This window comes from Sander vitreus, chromosome 12, assembly GCF_031162955.1.
Source record: "Sander vitreus isolate 19-12246 chromosome 12, sanVit1, whole genome shotgun sequence".
Taxonomy (NCBI): domain Eukaryota; kingdom Metazoa; phylum Chordata; class Actinopteri; order Perciformes; family Percidae; genus Sander; species Sander vitreus.
The window spans coordinates 6,970,254-6,991,913 of record NC_135866.1 but is presented as its reverse complement, the minus strand read 5'-3'; the positions used below and the strand labels follow the sequence as shown (position 1 = coordinate 6,991,913).

Below are 21,660 nucleotides of genomic sequence, written 5' to 3'. Positions count from 1 at the left end.
CTGAACCTCCAGCCGTTCGTCTTCGGCTCTACCACGAGATATACTTTTCTGAAATGTTTATACCGGGTACTTACAACAATTGGCTTCCATGTCGTCCTCTGGAAGAGAGTCGTGCCCATTGTGATTTTTCACCCGCTTGGATGCAGGTGTGGTCCTCGGCCTTGTGTTTATGCTGCTCGGGGTGATGCTTGACGCCAGACATCGACACCACATCCAAACAATGGGCTGTTACTCTGCTCGCCTCTCCTCAGCAGGTTAATCATTAGGATCGTTAGCCAGAGTGCACAGGGCTGCAATATGTCTTACAGACTGCTTTGAGGCCCCCAGTCTAAACTCTCTTGTTCTCACTCTCTCTTTACTCTCACTTTGGCTGTTTCTTTGGCCCCCCCTTTGCAGACTATGTGCTATATGGTGATTGTATTAAGTTAAGTAGAGAGGGCAATGAAAATGTCTATATATATATTAGGGCTGTCAGCATTAACGCGTTAATCGCAATGCAATTAAGGGCTGAGCATAATGTGTTAATTTTTTTTAATCGTATTAATCGCGTGCCGCCATTTATTAATTTATAAACAAGCCATTCTTTAATGTCGCCAACTGTTTAGTATCCTTCTTTTTTTAACTTTCTTAAAAGTATCGGTTCAGGCACTGTTAAGGCACCGGTACCGCTTTAGCACCGGTATCCAAACCAAACAATACCCAACCCTAATATTGACTCTAGATTCAAATGTGTGACTAGATTAAATAAATAGTAAACAATTACATTCATGTCATTTTCTTTGCATTCATTTGATTCCCAATCAAGATACACTGCTAAGAATTGCTTTTCATTTTTAATATGTACTTAAAAACAGTTCTGAAATGCAAAATAATAGAATTTTAATCATGTGATAAAACATGAGATTATATATATGAGAGACACACAGATATTCAGATATTAGGCACAGCACCCAAGACGTTTTGGGCCACACCACCAAAACTAAATGACCTTTCTAAGATCTAATGATCGTAGTCGGCCCCCATTGGACTTCTTTAGCAAGTTTTGTCTTTAAACTTTTTGAGTGTTATTTATTATCTGCCCTAGCTTTTCCAACTTTTTGTACACAGAAACAGTAATAATAATGGTCCGAAATCAGGTGAAATTGCATTTTTTTTTTTTTTTTTGAAAAACGTATCATTTTCTTGGGGTAGGACCTCCAAACCTCAAGCCAAATAAATGCACCCAAGTCTTCCACAAACCCAGGGAAAACACTGCATGTTGGATGTAAATAAAGAAAAGATGAACTGCCAACATTAACTCCAAGTAGTCCTTCTTTGGTGCTTCCGCATCACTACAAATGTAACATGGATCAAAGATAGTAACAACTACAATGGAATCTGCACAAGTTTTAGAGGCCTAAAATGGCTGGGTGAAGAGAGAAATATATGTAATATCTAATGCTGGAAGCATGACTGTAGCGGAATGCCCCTAAGAACATGGCAGGAATGTGTGCTATGGCTAAACATCCCCGTTTCTCACCCTGCGATCAGACGGGGGCTGGCCACGCAGGGAGACAAGCTCGACATCGCCCACTGAACCAGGAGAATGTGCTTGTTTGAAAACAGCATTCCTCTCTGAGTGCTAGTGTCTAAATACACATGCATACCATCCTGAACCCTGTATGTCTGTTTCTCCCAGACTCACTCCTCAAGAACACAACAGGGTTTTTTTTCTCTGCGTAATCCCAACACCAGTATTTCTGAAGGCTGATTGGTCACTCCTTATCTGTGACTGAATAAACTGAGAGAGGTGTTCTCTCCAACTGTCGTAGACCACCTAGATTGCTATATCTCTCGTGGTATGTTGAAGTCCTTGGCAGGCTTTTAAAGTGCTCATATTATGCTTTCCTTTATTGTGTCATATATCTTTTTGTGCACCTTTTTATAGGTTTACATAGTGAAAAAGTCCACTCCAAAGGGACGTACCATCTCCAACAGCAAACACTGTTCACAAACTGCTCCAAACAGCTCTATTGTAGTCCAGCCTTTACTTCCTTGACGAAAGTGCGTCACTTTGTAACCCACGTTATAATGCTCGCCTAGCTGCTAGCGTGGCACGCCCTCATACTCTGCTTCTGACTGGCTAGCAGTGCTGATCTAGGTACTGCACATGTGCGACTCCCAACAAAGATGGAACAGAAGTGAGATGTCTCACTCTGTAGCTAAAACAGAGAGCTCAACACACAGGGTGAAAAGAGGAGCTGCAGCAATGTGCATTACAACAAAATGATGGTGCTTTTTGAAAATTGAACCACATAAACCTATTCTGGTACAACCTCTAAATACAATTATGAACTGAAAATGAGCATAATATGAGCACTTTAAAGGAGCAATTCTCTCAGTTTTGGTTTTCTTAAATATTTCAATATGAGCGCACTCTAAGGGTGTCAGGATATACCGGCATTGACGATAAACTTGATGTTAAAAAAAAAAAAGAAGAGAAATATTAATATGGTAACACACGCATGATAGCCTGTAAATAATCCAGCGCCTCTTAAATCATTTCCGTTTTCTTTCCGTTCTCGCTTTGTCTACCTCCCTCAAAACCCCCACAACTTCTTTAATTGTTTATCAGTTCATCTGGTTGCCTTTTCACTATCGGCGATGTCATATACAATATCAAACTACTCCTATTTACTTTTTGTTTTGTTTTTTAATATCTCAAACTCTGCGTTTTAAGGACTTATTTTAATATACCTGTAGTAGTGCTGCCACTAATGACTCATTTTCTAATGATTAATTTAAAAAAAAAAAATCAAGTGAAAAAAAATCAAGTATTTGTTATTTCGTCCATTTTATTTTGAACTTAACTGAAGGGCCAAAACATAAAATGTCACTTGTGCCATAAACAATATAAATAACTTAAATGTTACCAAATAAAAAAATGACATAAATGCAGATATAAATGTAATTTAAAAAAATAATAAACAATTATCGATTTTCAAATATTGCACCTGTCAACACAGAACAAAATATTCTGTAGCCTATTTTGCTGTCAATACTGCCGACGTTGTCTTTGCTTGTAATCAGATCAGTATACAGTATATTTATGTTTAACATGAAGTATACTACTGCTTGAGTGCAGTAAATCAAGAAACATACATGTTTACAGACAAGGCTAGCAGCAGCAGCGCCGCGTCAGACACCTTTCTGGTGTGTAAAGACAAAAATCCACGCAGCTGACACACAACAGAAACACCACGCAGGCAGTGTGTAGCTGCTCGCGTTCACACTTGCGTGCATGGCGGGGTTTAAAACATTACTGCAAAAGTCTAAGTAGCTTGTTTAACATCCAAAGACAGTCATTGTACTTGTCAAGAGTTAATAAACAGTACAGACTTGCTCGCCGTTTCATTAATAATCATATGCTTACGTTCAGAGGCGGAGGCGGGACTTTTCCCGGTGGGCCGGTAGTGTTTCGAGGCCGCGAGGGCCGATCTGATAATAGTTATACATTGCAAGTTCTTAGCAACACCATCCGGCGGCCTGGTGTGCCGCGGCCACGCCGCTGCCCGCTGGTCAAACTGTGCAGCCTCTGCTCAACTCGTACGGCTAAGTTACACACCACTCTTTTACAAGCCGCCGCCATTTTTCAAATCAAAGCAGTGAAGGTGGGGTGGAGGGGGAAGAAAAAGGAGGGCAGGTTAACCAGTAGAATGTAGAATGTGTGGGTTGATTATCCTTTTGCTAAATAAAGTTTAAGATGAATTTGACTGATAGCATTATGTTTTATTTTATCAAATTTCAAATCGGATATCGTTTATTGTGAACATCACCCCATCTGTGATGCCGAACTGACGCACTGCTCCATAAGGAGTGCTTAAGGGGATCATCGTGCTACATTTTCCAGTGTCAAATTACGAGATAGGAGAGAATTTGTAATTCGTTGTATGTATCCAGTCTCCCATTTCTTGCCAAGAAGGCTCCACCAATAGTCTGGCTATCACCAGTCCAAGCTCAGTCTTTTAAGATTGAACATTAGTCTGGGGAGTCTGCTCTGTATTTTCTACTGCACAAGAGGCGTGATCAACGGGCACAGTTCAAATGAGTCTGTACGCAATTGGATAGTCCTTCAACCAATCAGACCAACGAGCCGGGTGACGTAGCAGCGACACTGCTACGTCACCATACTTGTGGCCGCTATGTTGAATGTAAACAACAAGCTGCTTGCCGTCACTTCTCTATTGTCATCGTGTTAAACCCGGCAATAGCGCGCCAGGTGGATAAGCCAGTTTGTGATTGGTCCCCGCAGATTTGTCTACTCCACCAATATATTTATACACAAACAAAAGAAAGTTACCGACAAGTATTTACATTTAGTACGCTCATGTAAGAAGTACATTGTCGGCCACATTTTTTATGTCATCATAATTGTCCTCTTTTTTTTTTTTCCTCTGCAGAGAGAATCATAGACGGCATTCTAACTGCCACGAAGAATTACGGGCTTGGAGAGGCGCTGGACAGGTAATTATTGCTGCTCGCACACATCAACAGGAAGTCCTGTTTCATCTATCCATCACTTCTTAGTGTTGCTAACTGTCCCTCCCGCCCTGCAGTCTCAACTGTAAAAGATGCATCATTGTGGGCAACGGGGGAATCCTGTTCAACAAGTCTCTGGGCCCCCGTATAGACGACTTTGATGTCGTAGTGAGGTAAGATGACGGCATAGTAAAATATATAAATATATGAATGTCTGAGCAATTTGTCCCTCCAAACAACAGTATAGTGTATAATGTACAAGGCAAACCGGTACTAACCGAGACCTGCTTGATGAGGTGGTCTCGGTACGCTTTCAACTAGTGCTGGGCGGTATACCGGTATTAATTTCCCAAATTATATGAATTTTTCATATGCCGTAATACCGGTGCATTGCCAGGAGAGCGCTCCGGCAGAGGTAAACTGCGAGCGATTTGAGAACGGGACCCCTGTTAACTGCTTACCCATCTCAGTCATGGTAGTACCTTTATAACCACAATTAATAACCCACAACTAACTCTCTTCAGCAGGATACAACACAATAGCACACAACAAACAGGTCTTTATTTTCCTACGTCCATGCAACGCTACCTCTAATGCTCTTTTCTTTTCTTTTTTTATTCTGTGGTGTTGTGTAGTCCTTTCTTTCCCTAGTCCAAATATAATTTCGTTGTCTTACTACAAATGAGACCAACATGCAACTTATATTGCAGCCAATCCGCTTTCGTGTGATTGGCGCAAGTCTCTTTCGGATTGTACAACAGACATAAAACCGATTCTATTCTTCAGCTATGGGGAAGTGCAAGTTTAGTGATACTTGGCTTGAAAAAAAACTAAATTTAGGGCTCAGTTGATTTTGTGTTACAGGTTCTTAAATATCATTCATAATGGTCTTAAAAAGGTCTTAAAAAGTCTTAAATTTGACTTGGTGAAACCTGCAGAAAGCCTGTAATAATTGTACATTTACAAATGTACACTGCCGACCGGCATGCTGGGTAACATTATAGCTGCTAGCTAGTCAGGTAGCATAACAATGGGTGTGAAAACGCCCTGAGCCATTTCTTTTGTGCTGGCAGGTTGAATCAAGCCCCAGTGAGCGGTTATCGCAAAGACGTGGGGACCAAAACCACCATTAGGATTACCTATCCAGAGGGAGCCATCCAGAAGATCGACAATTATGAAAAAGACTCCCTTTTTGTTTTTTCCGCTTTCAAACCCCTGGATTTCAAGTGGCTCAGACAGATGGTCTTCAAGGAGAAACTGGTAAGGATATTTTAAAAACGGATTTAAGGAATGAAAGTGAAAGTCTTGAACATATTAAACAAGACCTACCTTTTGAAAGAGCAAAGGTAGGGCTGGACGACGAATCGAAAATGTATCGACATCGAAATTCTGAAGCCGTTATCGACGCATTTTTCCCATGATAATTTGGATCATTTATTTCTGTTGATAGGCCTACTTTCTCCTTAAAAACATTGTACCGCGTGTGCAGGGTCCGAAATTAACACTCGCCACTCGCCAAATGCGGGGGCGGGCCCACACACACACACACACACACACACACACACACAAACAAACAAACACTGGTGCACACACCAGCCACTACCTTCTGTTTACTGATAGCTAGCGTTTAACTCAGGCTGATTAATTAGCTAGTAAGTGCAGATATTTTGGCAAAAGAAAGCACAATGAAATGAAATGTTAAGCGATCATTAACCGTTGACCGATAAGGAGGAAACGGAGTCTCAGTTCACCCGTCCGGGAGGCTCTGACACACTTTCCATACTCCGTGTCTGCGGACAGCTGTAGGCTTGTACCAGTGTTGATGTTCTGTGCATTGTGGGACACATGCAGCCCCGGGACACATGGTGGCCCAATGGTTAGCACTGTGGCCTAACAGCAAGAAGGAATCCAGGTCATTCCGGGCCTTTCTGTGTGAAGTTTGTATGTTCTCCCCATGTATGTGTGGGTTTCCCCACCATCAAAAAAGCCCTTGATCAAGGCACTGGCAGATCTGGAGCTGGTCCCCGGGTGCTGTAAATGGCTGCCTACTGCTCCCTTGAGGGATGGGTTAAATACAGAGAATGAATTTCGCTACATGTATGTGTATGTGACAATAAAGTACCTTTACCTTTCCTGAAACCGCTTGTGGGACTGACACAAGTCCACAGCGGCCCGCGGCGTGTATGTCCGAGCCTGTCTCCAGCGCCTCCACCTGCAGGTTGTCAGCTGTGTGTCTGCCTGGTATACTCTCAGACGGCCGGTTTAACTCGCCGGTCCTCATCGATATAGTTTCATGTGTCCACGTAGCTCTCCACGAGCAGAAAAAAAAGAGGAGCTTAAAACGTAACTTGCTGGTTCAAAGTTAAGACTAAGTTAATTAGCAGTTAAGAAATAGATTGTATAGCCTGTTTACATTTTTATCATGCAAAAGACGTTTTTTTAAACTTTATACAACAAAATTAATAAACGCATTGTCCGTCGTTTTACAAAAAAACATTAATTATCGTATTTACATCAGGTTCTTTATCATTAAGGATCCCTTCACATTATGCCTGTGTTTGACCTGCAGATCATTTCTACTTCTCTGGGTGTCTAAATGTGTCTGAATGTCTGATTTAGCTGTTGTGTTTTAGCAGAACATAGCGGTCTAACCTCTGATCACATTCTGTACATTCCTTCCTGTGTAAAAACGTAAGTCATTTTCATGAAGGGGTTAAGAGGACAACTTGAATCTCTGCTTTACAACGGGGACGTTTGAGATGGTTTGAATGCTTAATTTGGAAAGGACAGCTGAGAAAAAAACAAATGGCACTTAAGTTATTTTTCCCTCTTTCTCTGGCAACCAAGTTAACTTTCTTCATGATACTTGCCGTTTTCTCAAAATTATGGGTTACACTTTACTTGAAGGTATCTACATAAGAGTGACATGACACGGTCATGAACGTGTCATAAACATAAACAAGTCATAAACGTTTATGACATAACGCTTCTTTTAGTAAGTGTCATTCGGTTTTTGTCATGACGGGTTAGGGTTAGCATCATGTGTTCATGACAGTGTCATGTCACTCTTATGTCGAGACCTTCAAGTAAAGTCTTACCAAATGATGTTGTTCCCCTCTTAACCTGTTCTTTCTTAAAGTTACTATATGCAACCTTTTATTTTAACCAGTTTATGAAACTGTGTAATTTTTCATCTGATGATCATAAATTACCTGTAGCAGCAAACGAGACGAACAGTGAAAAGAAAGTTATGTTATATTGTTTTTATTAATGCCTCTGCCCGGGTTTCGATTTTTCTCGCAAAGTCAGTCAAGGGATTTTCGGCAGGTAGACGGCGCTACAGAGCACACATTCTGATGGGTCACAGATTTCTTTGGAACACCGGAAAAGCCTATGCAGCCGGGTAAAAAGGTAGCAGGAGATTTATTTATGTAGGCCTAATTGTACTTTATTTTAGAAGTTATCTGCTGTAGTTATGGCTACTGGGGCAGGGCCATCACACAATCGTTTGGGTGTCCATCGGAACCTTATGATTGCCACAGCTAAATGCCCGACTGTGGACTGGCCTTTTTAATCACAAGGGTCAGACTAAATGACAGTGCTGGCTTTTTTCATTTTCTTTTTAGAAGGTAAAGTCATATTTAATGTCTCCTGTGTCCTTTTTTTATATCCATTAGTCACTATAAAAAAAGCTCTCATGAGCACTTTCATTTTGTTCTTGTTGAACAGTCTCTAGCTTCTCTTTGAGATTATTTTGAGTCAATTCAACTATAGGACAGTGAGAGTACTTAATAAAAGCTCTTCATAGAGTCATTGAAATAAAAATAGTCCTATTGTAAAGGACCGTACCAGTACTTTTACTACAAATCTTTATTTCTTTGCGTCATTGCTGACCATTTTTCAAAGAATGGAGTAAAGGGGGAGAAAGAACTTTATTTCAAACAGATCTATGGCCAGGGGCGGATCTACACACACACACACACACACACACACACACACACACACACACACACACACACTCTAGAGCCTTGCCTTCCCAGCTGCCCCCCCTCATCCTAACTTTGGTGTTCTTAAAACTGTACTTGTAAAAACAGACCGCCTTTATGTCCACAAGCTTCTCAAAGCATTGAAAAAAACAATGAATTTACCAAAAGTAATTTCAACAATCATTTTAAATGTAATCTTAGGCCCCTGGCCCTCAAATGCTATGTCCTTGCATCAAACGTGCAGAGCAGCGTTCACACTCTGGCTCATACACAGCGAGTCTGCTGCGGTGGCCCTGCATCCCGGCAAAGACTGGAGCAACTGAGCTGCCCATTCTTCCCCCTTGATTAGTTAGACAGCTTAATACATAACATTAAAAACTGGCATGTTTGAATCCCTAACGCTTACAGAGGGTTGCCGTTTGGGCGGTGTTACGTTACAACACACTACACAGTGCTAGCACACAGTAACATTACTATAAAATCCACTTACTTTCACATATCATGGCACTAAGGCTGCACAAATTAAACCAGGTGACATCCTTTACTGTCAAACTGGCGAAATAACAAATACAATGGGATCAAGTTGTCTAAACATAGCTGTTGTGTGCTTGTGATCAATCTCTTCGGATTTTATATTTGTTACACTTATTGGCTACATGGCCCTACAGTGTAATGTAATACAAGGATAAGCAGAGCTTTTCACATCTTGACTCTCGCAGGCCAGAGTAGCTGGAGAGATTAGCTGAAGCCTAGAAATGAAAAGGAAAGCTAAAAGTGGGGATGTTGTCGGGTTTTTATTTATTTTTTTGCAAAGAAAATTGAAAGAAGTGCACAGGAAGAAGAGGAGGGAAGAGAAAAAGGAGAAGGAAGTAAACTGGAGAGACCAGGAGGGTCAGAGCAGAAGGCCACAGAAGGAGATGGAGAAATAAGTGAAGGAAAAGAGGGAAACATGTCATATCACTCAGTAAAATGACATGTTTTCAGATATTGTCCATTTTCTGTTGTATATTCTATAGGGTTAGATATGTAACGATTTACAAATGTGTCTTATTTTATCAGCGGTTATGACCAAACAAAATGTAAAACAAATGATATGAGAGAAAAAACTGTAAAGCTGCATTATAAAATTCCATTTGCCACTCATATGGGGATTCCCACGTTCCATCTTCCTATGCCACTACTATATCTAAATTATATTTTTCCTATGCACTTTAAAATATCATTGCAATTTATTGTAAAATAACATGTTTAAAGGTTTGAAATTGCAAATGTAGTTAACTATACTACGTACGTTGAAGCAAAAGGCCTGAACCCAACACCCTGGTTCAAATCCCGAAAGGTTGTATGCAGACAGAATTGCTAGACTGCTTTTCTTTCTTTCTTTCTTTGTTTGATAGGCATGCTCCTATCTAATATGGCAAACCAGATTTGGGGGTACCTGCTCTATTTTCCAGCACAGCTTTGTGACTTTGAGGGAGCGGCTGTCAGCTGGAGTTTTTTACAAGGTGACATTTGTCAAAATTCCTATGAGTAAGGGAAGGGGGACAAAATGAAGAGGAAATGATAATAGCGTTATAATAAGGGATGAAAAGGACATACAGTGTCAAGCTGAAGCTAAGTAGTGGTGTGAAGTTGGATTAACGTTGAGAGAATAAAGGAAAGCGAGATGGAAAGGATAATGTGAAATAGGGGAAAGGGATAATAGCTGGGGAAAAGAAAATGAGCAGTGGAAGGTAATAGTAAAGCAAAATGGAGGAAAATGGCTTGCTTGGCTGGCTGATGGCCCCTTTAGCCTTTGATAGGGCCCAGATTTTTCTGGTGTGTCAGAAGGAGAGGACAGTGGAAATGGCTGCTCGGGATAATTGATCTGGCCCCTGGCGTCCGACTCAGCCCTCTTTGATCTGCTGAGGAAGGAAGAATGTTTCTCATGGGTTAACAATCAGGGAACAAAAAAAAAAAAAATCTGTGTTGTGTGGTTGGAGCTTTGATGAGAATATGAAGGAAGAGAACTGACAGATGTGCAAAGATCTTGTGCGTTTTTTTGTTGTTTTTTTTTCCCCCCGCAATAGTTGATTATACAGGTGCTGGTCATATAATTAGAATATCATGAAAAAGTTGATTTATGTCAGTAATTCCATTCAAAAAGTGAAATTTGTATATTATTCATTCATCACACACAGAGTGATACATTTCAAATGTTCATTTCTTTTAATTGTGATGATTAGAACTAATGAAAATCCCAAATTCATTATTTAGAACAACAGAAAATTAGAATATTACTTAAGACCAATACAAAAAAAGGATTTTTAGAAATGTTGGCCAACTGAAAAGTATGAACATGAAAAGTATGAGCATGTACAGCACTCAGTACTTAGTTGGGGCTCCTTTTGCCTGAATTACTGCAGCAATGCGGCGTGGCATGGAGTTGATCAGTCTGTGGCCCTGCTCAGGTGTTAGGAGAGCCCAGGTTGCTCTGATAGTGGCCTTCAGCTCTTCTGCATTGTTGGGTCTGGCGCATCGCATCATTCTCTTCTCAATACCCCATAGATTTTTCTATAGGGTTAAGGTCAGGCGAGTTTGCTGGCCAATTAAGAACGGGGATACCATGGTCCTTAAACCAGGTACTGGTAGCTTTGGCACTGTGTGCAGGTGCTAAGTCCTGGAAGATGAAATCTGCATCTCCATAAAGTTGGTCAGCAGCAGGAAGCATGAAGTGCTCTAAAACTTCCTGGTAGACGGCTGCGTTGACCCTGGACCTCAGAAAACACAGTGGACCAACACCAGCAGATGACATGGCACCCCAAACCATCACTGACTGTGGAAACTTTACACTGGACTTCAAGCAACGTGGATTCTGGGCCTCTCCTCTCTTCCTCCAGACTCTGGGACCTTGATTTCCAAAGGAAATGCAAAATGTACTTTCATCAGAGAACATAACTTTGGACCACTCAGCAGCAGTCCAGTCCTTTTTGTCTTTAGCCCAGGCGAGATGCTTCTGACGCTGTGTCTTGTTCAGGAGTGGCTTGACACAAGGAATGCGACAGCTGAAACCCATGTCTTGCATACATCTGTGCGTGGTGGTTCTTGAAGCACTGACTCCAGCTGCAGTCCACTCTTTGTGAATCTCCCCCACATTTCTGAATGGATTTTGTTTCACAATCCTCTCCAGGGTGCGGTTATCCCTATTGCTTGTACACTTTTTTTCTACCACATCTTTTCCTTCCCTTCACCTCTCTATTAATGTGCTTGGACACAGAGCTCTGTGAACAGCCAGCCTCTTTAGCAATGACCTTTTGTGTCTTGCCCTCCTTGTGCAAGGTGCCAATGGTCGTCTTTTGGACAGCTCCAGTCAGCAGTCTTCCCCATGATTGTGTAGCCTACAGAACTAGACTGAGGGACCATTTAAAGGCCTTTGCAGGTGTTTTGAGTTAATCAGCTGATTAGAGTGTGACACCAGGTGTCTTCAATATTGAACCTTGTCACAATATTCTAATTTTCTGAGATACTGAATTTGGGGTTTTCATTAGTTGTCGGTTATAATCATCAAAAGTAAAAGAAATAAACACTTGAAATATATCAGTCTGTGTGGAATGAATGTATACATTATACAAGTTTCACTTTTTGAATGGAATTACTGAAATAAATTAACTTTTTCATGATATTCTAATTATATGACCAGCACCTGTATAAGACTAAATCAAGTTAAATCAACTATTGCGGGGAAAAAAAATAAAAAAAATAAAAGACTTGTAAATACACCTGTAAATATATCACACGATATACATTTTTTCTGTGCAATTTACTCCACATTGCATGACCTTAGGGATAATTTGGATTTCTTTATGGTACAGCATTGTACATCAACAGAAGTTCAGAACAATCAGACATAAATACATATGTACACATAGTTTGTACACATACAAACTAGTGCTGTCAAACGATTAACATATTTAATCGCGATTAATGGCATAGTTAACTCGCCATTAATCGCAATTAATCGTACATTTTTATCTATTTTAAATGTCCCTAGATTTCTTTTTGTCTGATTTTTTTTTTTTCTCATTTTAATGCTCTTATCAACATGGAAAAGTGGATCGGGCTGGCTTTGTGCTTTTGTCGCCTGGCTTTGACGAGGGGGCGGAGAATTGGCATCAGCTGTGTGCTTGGCCATCAAGTGGTCTTTCAGACTGGACGTGCTGCGATGAGAGCTCAGTTCACGACAAAACACCCAGATCACTTTGGTCTTGTCAATGGAACCATTTGGCAACTTTTTAAAATTGAACTTTCCATTCAGAATCTTATTGGCATCCATTTCGGCGTCTCGTGCTCGCCATCCACTCAAAACGTAACGTTAGCCTACTACTCTTTAGCCGGCTTGCAAGCCCAAACAAGTGTGTGCGGCGTGCCTGTTGTTTTGTTTCCGGTCTAGCTAGATCCGGTGTGGTGTTGTAGTTTTTCTAACGTTACTAGTTGTTGCAACAGCATGTGGAAAAAAACAAAGTTTGCTATGCCAAAAAGAACGTTAATTTCGAGATGAAAAAATGTACGCCGTTAAAATGGTTTTGCGTTAACGCCGTTAATAACGCGTTTAACTGGCAGCACTAATACAAACATCACACATGTCACACAAACCTTATTTTTAACCTTGTTAAACAATTGCTAGTAAGAGTCTAGGCTCCAAGAATGGCAGTGTTGGCCAGTTTGAACTGTTCTGGGCTTGTTGGATGTGGTGGGCTCTGTTGCTTTTTCTCATGCCTGTTATTGTGCCGTTAGATTCTTGTTAGAGTACGAGTTTAAGTTGGTGTGTTTGGACGGTTTGGGAGCTACTGTACAGTGGCACTCATACGTTTATGAACCCATGCTAAAGTTGACTAAAAAGAGGAATAAAAAAAACTCATTTTTTGGAAATTGATCTTGATGCCTTAATTAAAAAAATGAGGAAAAATCCAACCTTTAAGGACACCAGTTTTCTTTGTGAATGAATAATGTATCACAAATAAATAAATGTTCTTCCTTAAAATACAGGGGGCATAAGTCAGTACACCCCTATGTTAAATTCCCATAGAGGCAGTACCCCATGCCAATCTCTAGGTATGGTGAAGGGGATGTGATGATGTGGGGCTATTTGAATTCCAAAGGCCAAGGGAACTTTATCAGGATGCATAGTATCCTGATCAAGTTCCAAAAGATGAGTTTTTTTATTCCTCTTTTTAGTCAACTTTAGCATGGGTTCATACACTTATGAGTGCCACTGTATGTCTCCTTCCTTATTTTTGTTTATAGTTACAAATGCAATAGGTAGCAGGTGTCAGGTGAATTGAAATGGAAATTTTGATTAACTAATTTAAATTACCATAGCATTTATGTGCTGATTTATTGCTTGTTATTATACACATCCTGCCTGTTACTGTTGGGAATGACTTGCTGATTAAAAAGAATCACTTCAGAGACAAGAATACACAAAGATACAAGGACTGGCGTGTAGATTTTTGAACATAAGCATAAAAGCAGAGATGATTGCTAAAATGTCCTTTCTTTAAGAAAAAAAAATAAAAAATAAAAAATAAAAAAAAAGTTACCAGGGCAACAATATCTGTTTACTATGGAAAGTGGATTTTCAGTCTTAGCAACATTATGAAGGGCACTGAAGTTGTGTTAAAAGACTGTTATCCTAGCTCCATTGTATCAGACTCACAGCCAGCACAGGCTAATGCAGTGGGGGAAAAAAGTGTGTGTGTGTGTGTGCCTTCTGTGAACACTTCTGGGACACATTTCCAAAGACACTGACTTATTACTATTTTCTTTCCACATATTACCAGACAACATGTATATAAATCAATAAGGGTAACTTGGTTCATACTTTAGAATATGCAGCAGGACATCCTAACCAAGGAGCAGCAAGCATCCCTCCCTTTGCTTGATATCCATTTAGTCCATCCCAGAGGGAGATGTAATGCAACTTAGGGGAGCTGTCCTGAGCTTTTTACGTCTCTTGGTCCAGCAGGGGATGTCTTTTTGTGACCTGCATACTCACAGCCACAAGGGATGCAAAACCTTTTCACTCTCCTTCTGCGGTTATGAAAGAAACTGCATTTTCTTCTTTAAAAGGTTAGTGTGTGGTGCACAGTTTTTGTGCAGCCGCAAGTGACTCATCCTGAGTTGCGAGAGTGCTCGACTATCCTCCGCTATTGTGGCTTTTCAAATGCCTACAGCGCAGCTTTGGATGGCTGAACCGAATACAAATTAGCGAGGCAATTTCCCAATCTGTTATTTAGTGTTTTGTACACTCTCACAAACACGCACTCAAAAACACCCACACACACACACACACACACACACAAGTCCAGCTTTGCAAACTTGACCTTGGTCCTGGCTTGCAGACGAAGCTCTCTCTCTCTCTCTGAATGCGTCTCGTATTTTAGATCGGTGAAGCCCTCGACTACATATGCAATTACAGTACTGCAGCATCCCAAGGCTTCCAACCTCCCTAATCCCTCATTACCACATCTACGTGATTACGACTCAACTTTGTCACTCTGCTGTAAAGTCCGACCCCGCATACGCAGCCGTCTGGTTGATTGCCCAGTTAATTTCTGTTTACAACTGTGCTCAAACACAATTTCCACAATTGTCGATATTCTCTTTTTTTTTCTCTCTCTCTTCCTATTTGTCTAGTTTTCAATTTTGCTCTCGTGCACAGCGCGCACTCACGGTTCATGGACACACAGCCTTAGTTGTTTGTATATGCGGGGATATTTTCAAACAGAGCCAGTGAAGGATATACAGCCGGTGGTAAACACGGGGCTCCAAGGTGGAGTGCCGGTGTTCTATCTCTCCTGTTTGTTTACAGGAGCTCTCCTTGCTCTCTACAGGCCAGAGAGATGCATGATGGATGGAGACAATTTCAGAAAGAGTACTTCTCCTTTAATAGAAACACAATCACTGGGCCAATAAAATATGGCAGTGAAGCCAATATTTTAAAAACATTGCACATCTCTTAGGCAATGCCTGAAATTGAGGAATGAATTACAAAAATAGCCAGTTGCTTCACATCTGAAATACCCAAATGCTCTCCTTCCTGCTAGAATAACGCGGTGAAGCATTTCCTATTGTTAATCTCAGTGTAACAGCCAGGGCTTTCAGTTTATAGACATGTCATTTTAGCCCAAAAAGTTTATGTAACTCTATCACTGAGGGTGCACCATGGGACAGAAATAACTGCTATATGGATTGTTTTTAAGCCCAAACATCTGTGCAGAAGCCCAAAGTAGCATGCATACATGCATTCATAAACATTTACATACTTGTCAACATGGATTTTGAACATGATCCAAGTGACTAACATAGGGTCCGGATGTCACTGATTACCATGAGTGTAATGTTTCAAAAATGAGTCACCTACCTACCCTGCAATGATTAACACTCAGACTTTTTATTTGCGTGTTCTGATTCTATGGATGTTGGGTAATTAATTCGGCTGTAAAATGAACGTGATAATAACGAGTTAACGAAGAATTCCATTTAACGGCACTCGTTTTTTTGACGTGTGATTAGCGCCGATGCGAATGGAGTTACCACCGGAGTACGTCCAGTCTCAAACACCACTTGCTGACCAAGCATACGGTTGATGTATGAATGGATAAAAAAAGTGATGTTGAGTTCACCATTCCAAGTGTAAAGTGGGACACTGCATTGTGTTAGTCAGGTGTTATCAGTCCCTCCAGGATTTCACTGCCTTTTTTTTTTTTTTTTTTTGAGATCATTGCGGCCCAAAATGCCAGATTTTGTGGGAGCTTGTGTAAAATATTGCGATAGAAGTTGCGATGTCTTCTGTATTTTTGTTGCAATGAAGTTGCGAGAGACAGTGAAAATTACAAATAACGCTTTTTTTTTTTTTTTAATATACTTCTTTAAAATAAAAGGAAACTTGTTTCGGGCAGAATAAAATTACTCTGGGCTGAGTTTTCCTGGTAATCTTCCAAAAACGGCTTAGGATGCTGCAAATGTTGGTATAATATGAAAATGGCTGGTGGATTTAAGACAAAAAATAATAATTTATTGAATGAATCAAATTTGAACATATCTGTCAGATATTGTTGATCTTTACATTGTTAGTTCATTTCATATCCTGGCCTGGCCTGGGACACACCTTTTATACCGTTTGTTAAAGTAACGTTAGCTATTGGATAGGGATGGGCGATATGGCCTAAAATCCATATTGCGATATACATTGCAGCTTCTTGCGATAACGATATATATCACAATATATAAATTATAATAGAACCATTTCAGACCAGCTTACATAGACCCTAAGGAAAACCAAACTAAATCTTGCTAAATGTATTTTTTTTTTTTTTTTTTTAAAAGAAACGTAGTATGTAGTTTTGAGAACATTTATTGTTCAAAACTGTGATTATACAACATAATGTTGCAGATAAATAAAATTCAAGTACACAAGTTGCAGAGACTTTGACAAAGAAAAAGCTTAAAGTATTGGGTGTCTTCTCTTTAGTGCAAACCATTCTAAAAGGCACTACACTTAGTTTAAGTCCTTGGTTCTTAAATGCCACCCAAGATGCAGAGAACAGGAAAAACTGGTGTCTGTTTAGTTAAGGAACAGACACGGTACTGAAAATACTTTAAGTATTAGGCAAAGATGCACAGATACTTTAAATAAAAACATATTTCAAACAAAGTTTCTTACCTGCAGCCTAATGTAACGCATTTGAGCGCACACACACACACACACACACACACACACACACACACACACACACACAGGACAGTCAGGACCTGATAATAGGTCTGATAATAGTTATACGTTGCAATTTGTTAGCAACACCATCCGGTGGCCTGGCGCCGCTGCCTGCTGGTCAAACTGTGCAGCCTCTGCTCAACCTGTACGGCAGGGGCCGTAAACTTCCCGGTACATTTTTTTTGGTCCCACTCCGCCGCTGCACACACACACATGCGCACGCACACACACACACACGGCCGTATGTTCAGCGGGAAAGTATGACGTCTGCAACCACCGGCTGCCAAGATTCCAATCATCCGTTATATAGTGAATTGTCAGGCTGGTGAAAGGCTCCATGGTACGGCTCGACCACAGTTCCGTTGTAGCTGCTTAAATCCAAACCAAGTCCAAATAACGGATGTTGCACCGGTCTTTTTCACCAGCTCCTTGTTTCGCTTTCAGCCATGTTTACTCAAGATGACGATGACGCGTTGCAGCCGGTTGCAGCTCGTGGCTCTAAACTTCGCGGGTAGATTGCGTCATCAACATGAATTATCGCGATAGTGCAATATAATTAAAATCTCTATCGTAGCCCAATTTTGTATCGTTTATATTGCATATCGTCTCTATCGCCCACCCCTACTATTGGACTTTAACTTATCATTGCACTTACAGTAACGAGCGTAGCTGTCCTCAATTTAGGTCATGGTGTACGTCTCATCTCCGGTTTTTCCTGCATCTACTGTGTGTGTGTGTGTGTGTGTGTGTGAGAGAGGGTGACAAGGAAATCAATTGTCGCTCCCATCCCGAGCCCACGGAAGTACTCCCGTCATATCCCGATCACGTAACTGGATGGATTGAGTGGTCCTTCGATGACACTTTCAATTGCAACAGCTTCTTTCCAGAATCCATTTTGCTGACTCGCTGCTTTGTCTTGCTCTGATAGGCTACTCTGCGGCTAGCAGTAGCCAATCAACAAACGTATTGTGAGTTGTAAGTCTCTTTTCTAAAACTAAATGCCTCGCAATCTTTGGGCGCACTCACCGCATTGCGGTGTAATTTTATTTAATCCCCGGCTCCGTCCTGCTCCCGCCCGCTTACGTCCCTATCACGTTACCAACAGTGAAATTGACTCCCGTACCGCGGGACCCCCGGTGGGAATACCGGGAGTCCCGAAAAATTGTCACCCTCGTGTGTGTGTGTGTGTGTGTGTGTGTGTGTGTGTGTGTGTGTGTGTGTGTGTGTGTGTGTGTGTGTGTGTGTGTGTGTGTGTGTGTGTGTACACGCGCGTCAGTCGCGGGGGGAACTGAGCAGCAGCCCCACCCGCTGCAGAGAGCCGACAGGATTGAAACAGCAGCAGCTTCAGCAACTTCAGAGTGAAAAAAAACGTTACAGCGTACATTGATGTTAAAATGTATACAGGTTGGGAGGACGGTCTGAAATCTTTCGCTGTACGTTTTGTTGTAAGTTTGTAAATGTGAGATGTTCGAGTCGCACACGTCTCGTCTTCATATCGGAAACAAGGAAATGAATTTGGCGACGTACGTGTGTTACGTCAACCCGTTCTCACTCCCGCTTGGTCAGTGGCTCTCAGAGTCACATACTGACGCAAAGTCCAATTTGCGGTAAAGTTGCGGTGATTGGCCAAAATTGTGAGTCGCACCTAATTCACTGTTTGCATTCGTGTGAATTGATGCGATTGCGACATCGCGAAATCCTGGAGGGACTGGTTAGTATAACAGAGTAATGTTCCATTCAGGTCAATGTGCCCATCTGTTGGTGCTTGATGGGATTGAGTTTGCCAGCTTATGTTTTTTTTTTAACCTACAGTACCTTTTTAAGGTTATTCTGGAAAATATTCTAGACAGTATTTGTCATTGTTTTGGGTTGTTGCAATAATAATAAACATTTGCATAAAGCAAGCAAATTTGTCCACTCCCATGTTGATATGAGCATTAAAAACTTGAAAAATATCCCTTTTAAAGTACATGTAGAACAGATAAAAAAAATGTGTGATTGATATTAGATTAATCGTAATCGTAACTATGGTCAATCATGCGATTAATCGCGAGACCGCATCAGTGTATTAATGCAAGTTTAAGGAGATCTTTGACTGGTCAGAATAGGTCACTAGAGAGAGTCAGTTTTTTAGTAGGATACCAGCCGGCCCTACCACTGAGACCATGTTGCACATACAAGTCTTTAGGGTCACAACGCTGTCAAGTGTTGGCACTGTTTTCACATTTGCCGTCATGGGAGTGTGGAGACAAGGCTTTCACACACTGGATAACCTTAAGAGAGGCCAGGAAAAGAGAAACCACCATGACCTCAATGAGGGCAGAGGTCTTGGTATGTGTCAAGAGAAGCAAATTGGTGAATGTGTCAGATTCCTGGCTAACAAAAAGGCAATAAAATAACCAAAGCTGTGCAGATTTTGAACTCTAGGATTTTAGAAACGGTAATCCTCCTGCTGTGCATCTCCGCATTTACCAGCGGCTTTGGAAAACCTCTCTCCTCTCCAACATTCTTCTGAAATGGTTCCTCTTCCATGAAGCACTTATGTGGTGAGACACTGCAACTTGTAAACTCACAGGTCTAAACATGTACACAGTGCTAATGACCTCCAGAACAACCTTAATTGTGATCGTTAGCAGTTCGGGGCTGCCGTTTCTCTTTCTAAATTTCTCTAAGTCTACCTTCCGGAATCCACTCAACTTGGCTTGAGTCATCGACTCATCCTCTCCTTAAACATCAAACGCAACAACATCCTCAGACAGTCACATGGAGCCAAATCGTACGATGGCTGCCTGTCAAGGAAGGACGGACATCTGTGTCAGTCCAGCCGTATTATGAGATCATTCTGGGGAACACACAAGAATAGGTCAAAACTTCAGACACACACTGTATCTGGTGACACGATTGTCTGGCTCTACTAGTCGTGGCCGACAGAAAGCTGAGGTTTGTTTGCATTTGTTTACACTGAAGGGCTTTAAAGCCACCTGTAGTAACCCAGCAGATGTGAAAGTTTTGTGTTCTCTCCTCTCATATTACAGTTTTGTTCAGTGCTCCACATTTCTACACTTTTCACTCAGTCCCTTCGGGAACTATAAACTAAGCTATCTGCTTCATATAAGGCATAGAAAGATTTTAGTTTGAAGGTGAGTTAAGTTTCATTGGCCACGCTGAAACCAAACCACACAGAAAACCATAATCGCAAGGTCGGGTAAGTCCAGGCTTTTAAACAAAGCTGTTTCTTATTTAGGCATTTTACATTTGTGTCGTTAAGTGCAACTGTTTATTTTTTTTCGCAGTTTTCTGCAACTGGAAAAGGATGCATGTCATCATGTTTATGCCCTGCCTAATTTAAGCCTCCATCACCTCTAGCCCATCAATCTGTACGTTATGTTAATTGCGCCTAGATGTTTTGAGCAAAGCTACATGAAGGAAATCTAATCTATTGCATTTTCAGAATGCTGTACACTTTCCATTTTAGCACTCGTTTAATCATTACTCTTTACTTTTGTTTCGCTCAGTCCACATCACTTTTTCCATCAGTTTGATCCTTAACTTGTCTTGGCTTACAGTCGGTTTTCTCCTCACTCTCTGACATTGTCTCGCTCTAATCCTGCCCTTTAAGCTCCTTAGGTGATGGTTTGTATATATGTGATTTTCCTACAGCTGGGAAATTACAAGACAAATACACAAAGCCTTTGCAAAGCTTCTCTTGTAAGTTCTTGTAACTGACAACAATGACATAGAGAAACAAAATGCTTTTATGGTATTAGTCTACTCTCATTGATGCAAAAGGAGGCACCGTTAATGCATCACTAACAATTGGGAAGCAAAGCAATGTAAGGGGCATTTTTCTATGTTGTCATAATAACAGATCATGCCATTACTCCAAGAAATCTCCAAGATGTCTATAACGTATAACAACATATGAGACAAAACGTGCATTAATTCACATTTTCTCTAGCGCTACATTTGGATGGAAACCAATGTCAACACAAGTGAAGTGTAACATCTCAGTTTACTTTCTTTTGACTGAACGATGTAGGTCTCGCTACAGTATATCTCCTTCCATTGCCAACCATTGACTCTCCCAGTTCAAGGTTGTTTTAACAGGTGCTTTGTTGGAGCACACAACCTTGTGCACACACTGAAATCTAATAATCCGGACCAATTTTAACCATAAAGCTGTCGCAGGAGAAGGGAAACAGCCTTTTCCTCTCTGAAACACTGTGGGTATGGGTCTGTGGGTGTGGGTGTGTGTGTGGGTCTGTGGGTCTGTGGGCCTGTGGGCCTGTGGGCGAGTAAGTTGTGTAGGAGCACTCTGCAGCTTCCTGTTCTGTAGCGGTCAAATGCCACTGGTGTAGAGGTTAGCAGTCAGTCAGCAGTGGAAGCCACATCCTGTTCACT

The 21,660-nt window shown here is 41.1% G+C and overlaps 1 protein-coding gene across 7 annotated transcripts in view; it reads left to right on the top strand.

Moving 5' to 3' along the window:
• Positions 1–21,660, top strand: part of st3gal3b (ST3 beta-galactoside alpha-2,3-sialyltransferase 3b) — a 65,028-nt gene that overhangs the window by 32,418 nt on the left and 10,950 nt on the right. For all 7 annotated transcript variants that reach the window (XM_078263465.1, XM_078263462.1, XM_078263468.1 and 4 more), the window contains 3 exons: positions 4,440–4,503; positions 4,596–4,691; positions 5,592–5,778. In XM_078263465.1, coding sequence (XP_078119591.1) covers positions 4,440–4,503; positions 4,596–4,691; positions 5,592–5,778 — 347 coding nt within the window. The remainder of the gene's footprint in view (positions 1–4,439; positions 4,504–4,595; positions 4,692–5,591; positions 5,779–21,660) is intronic.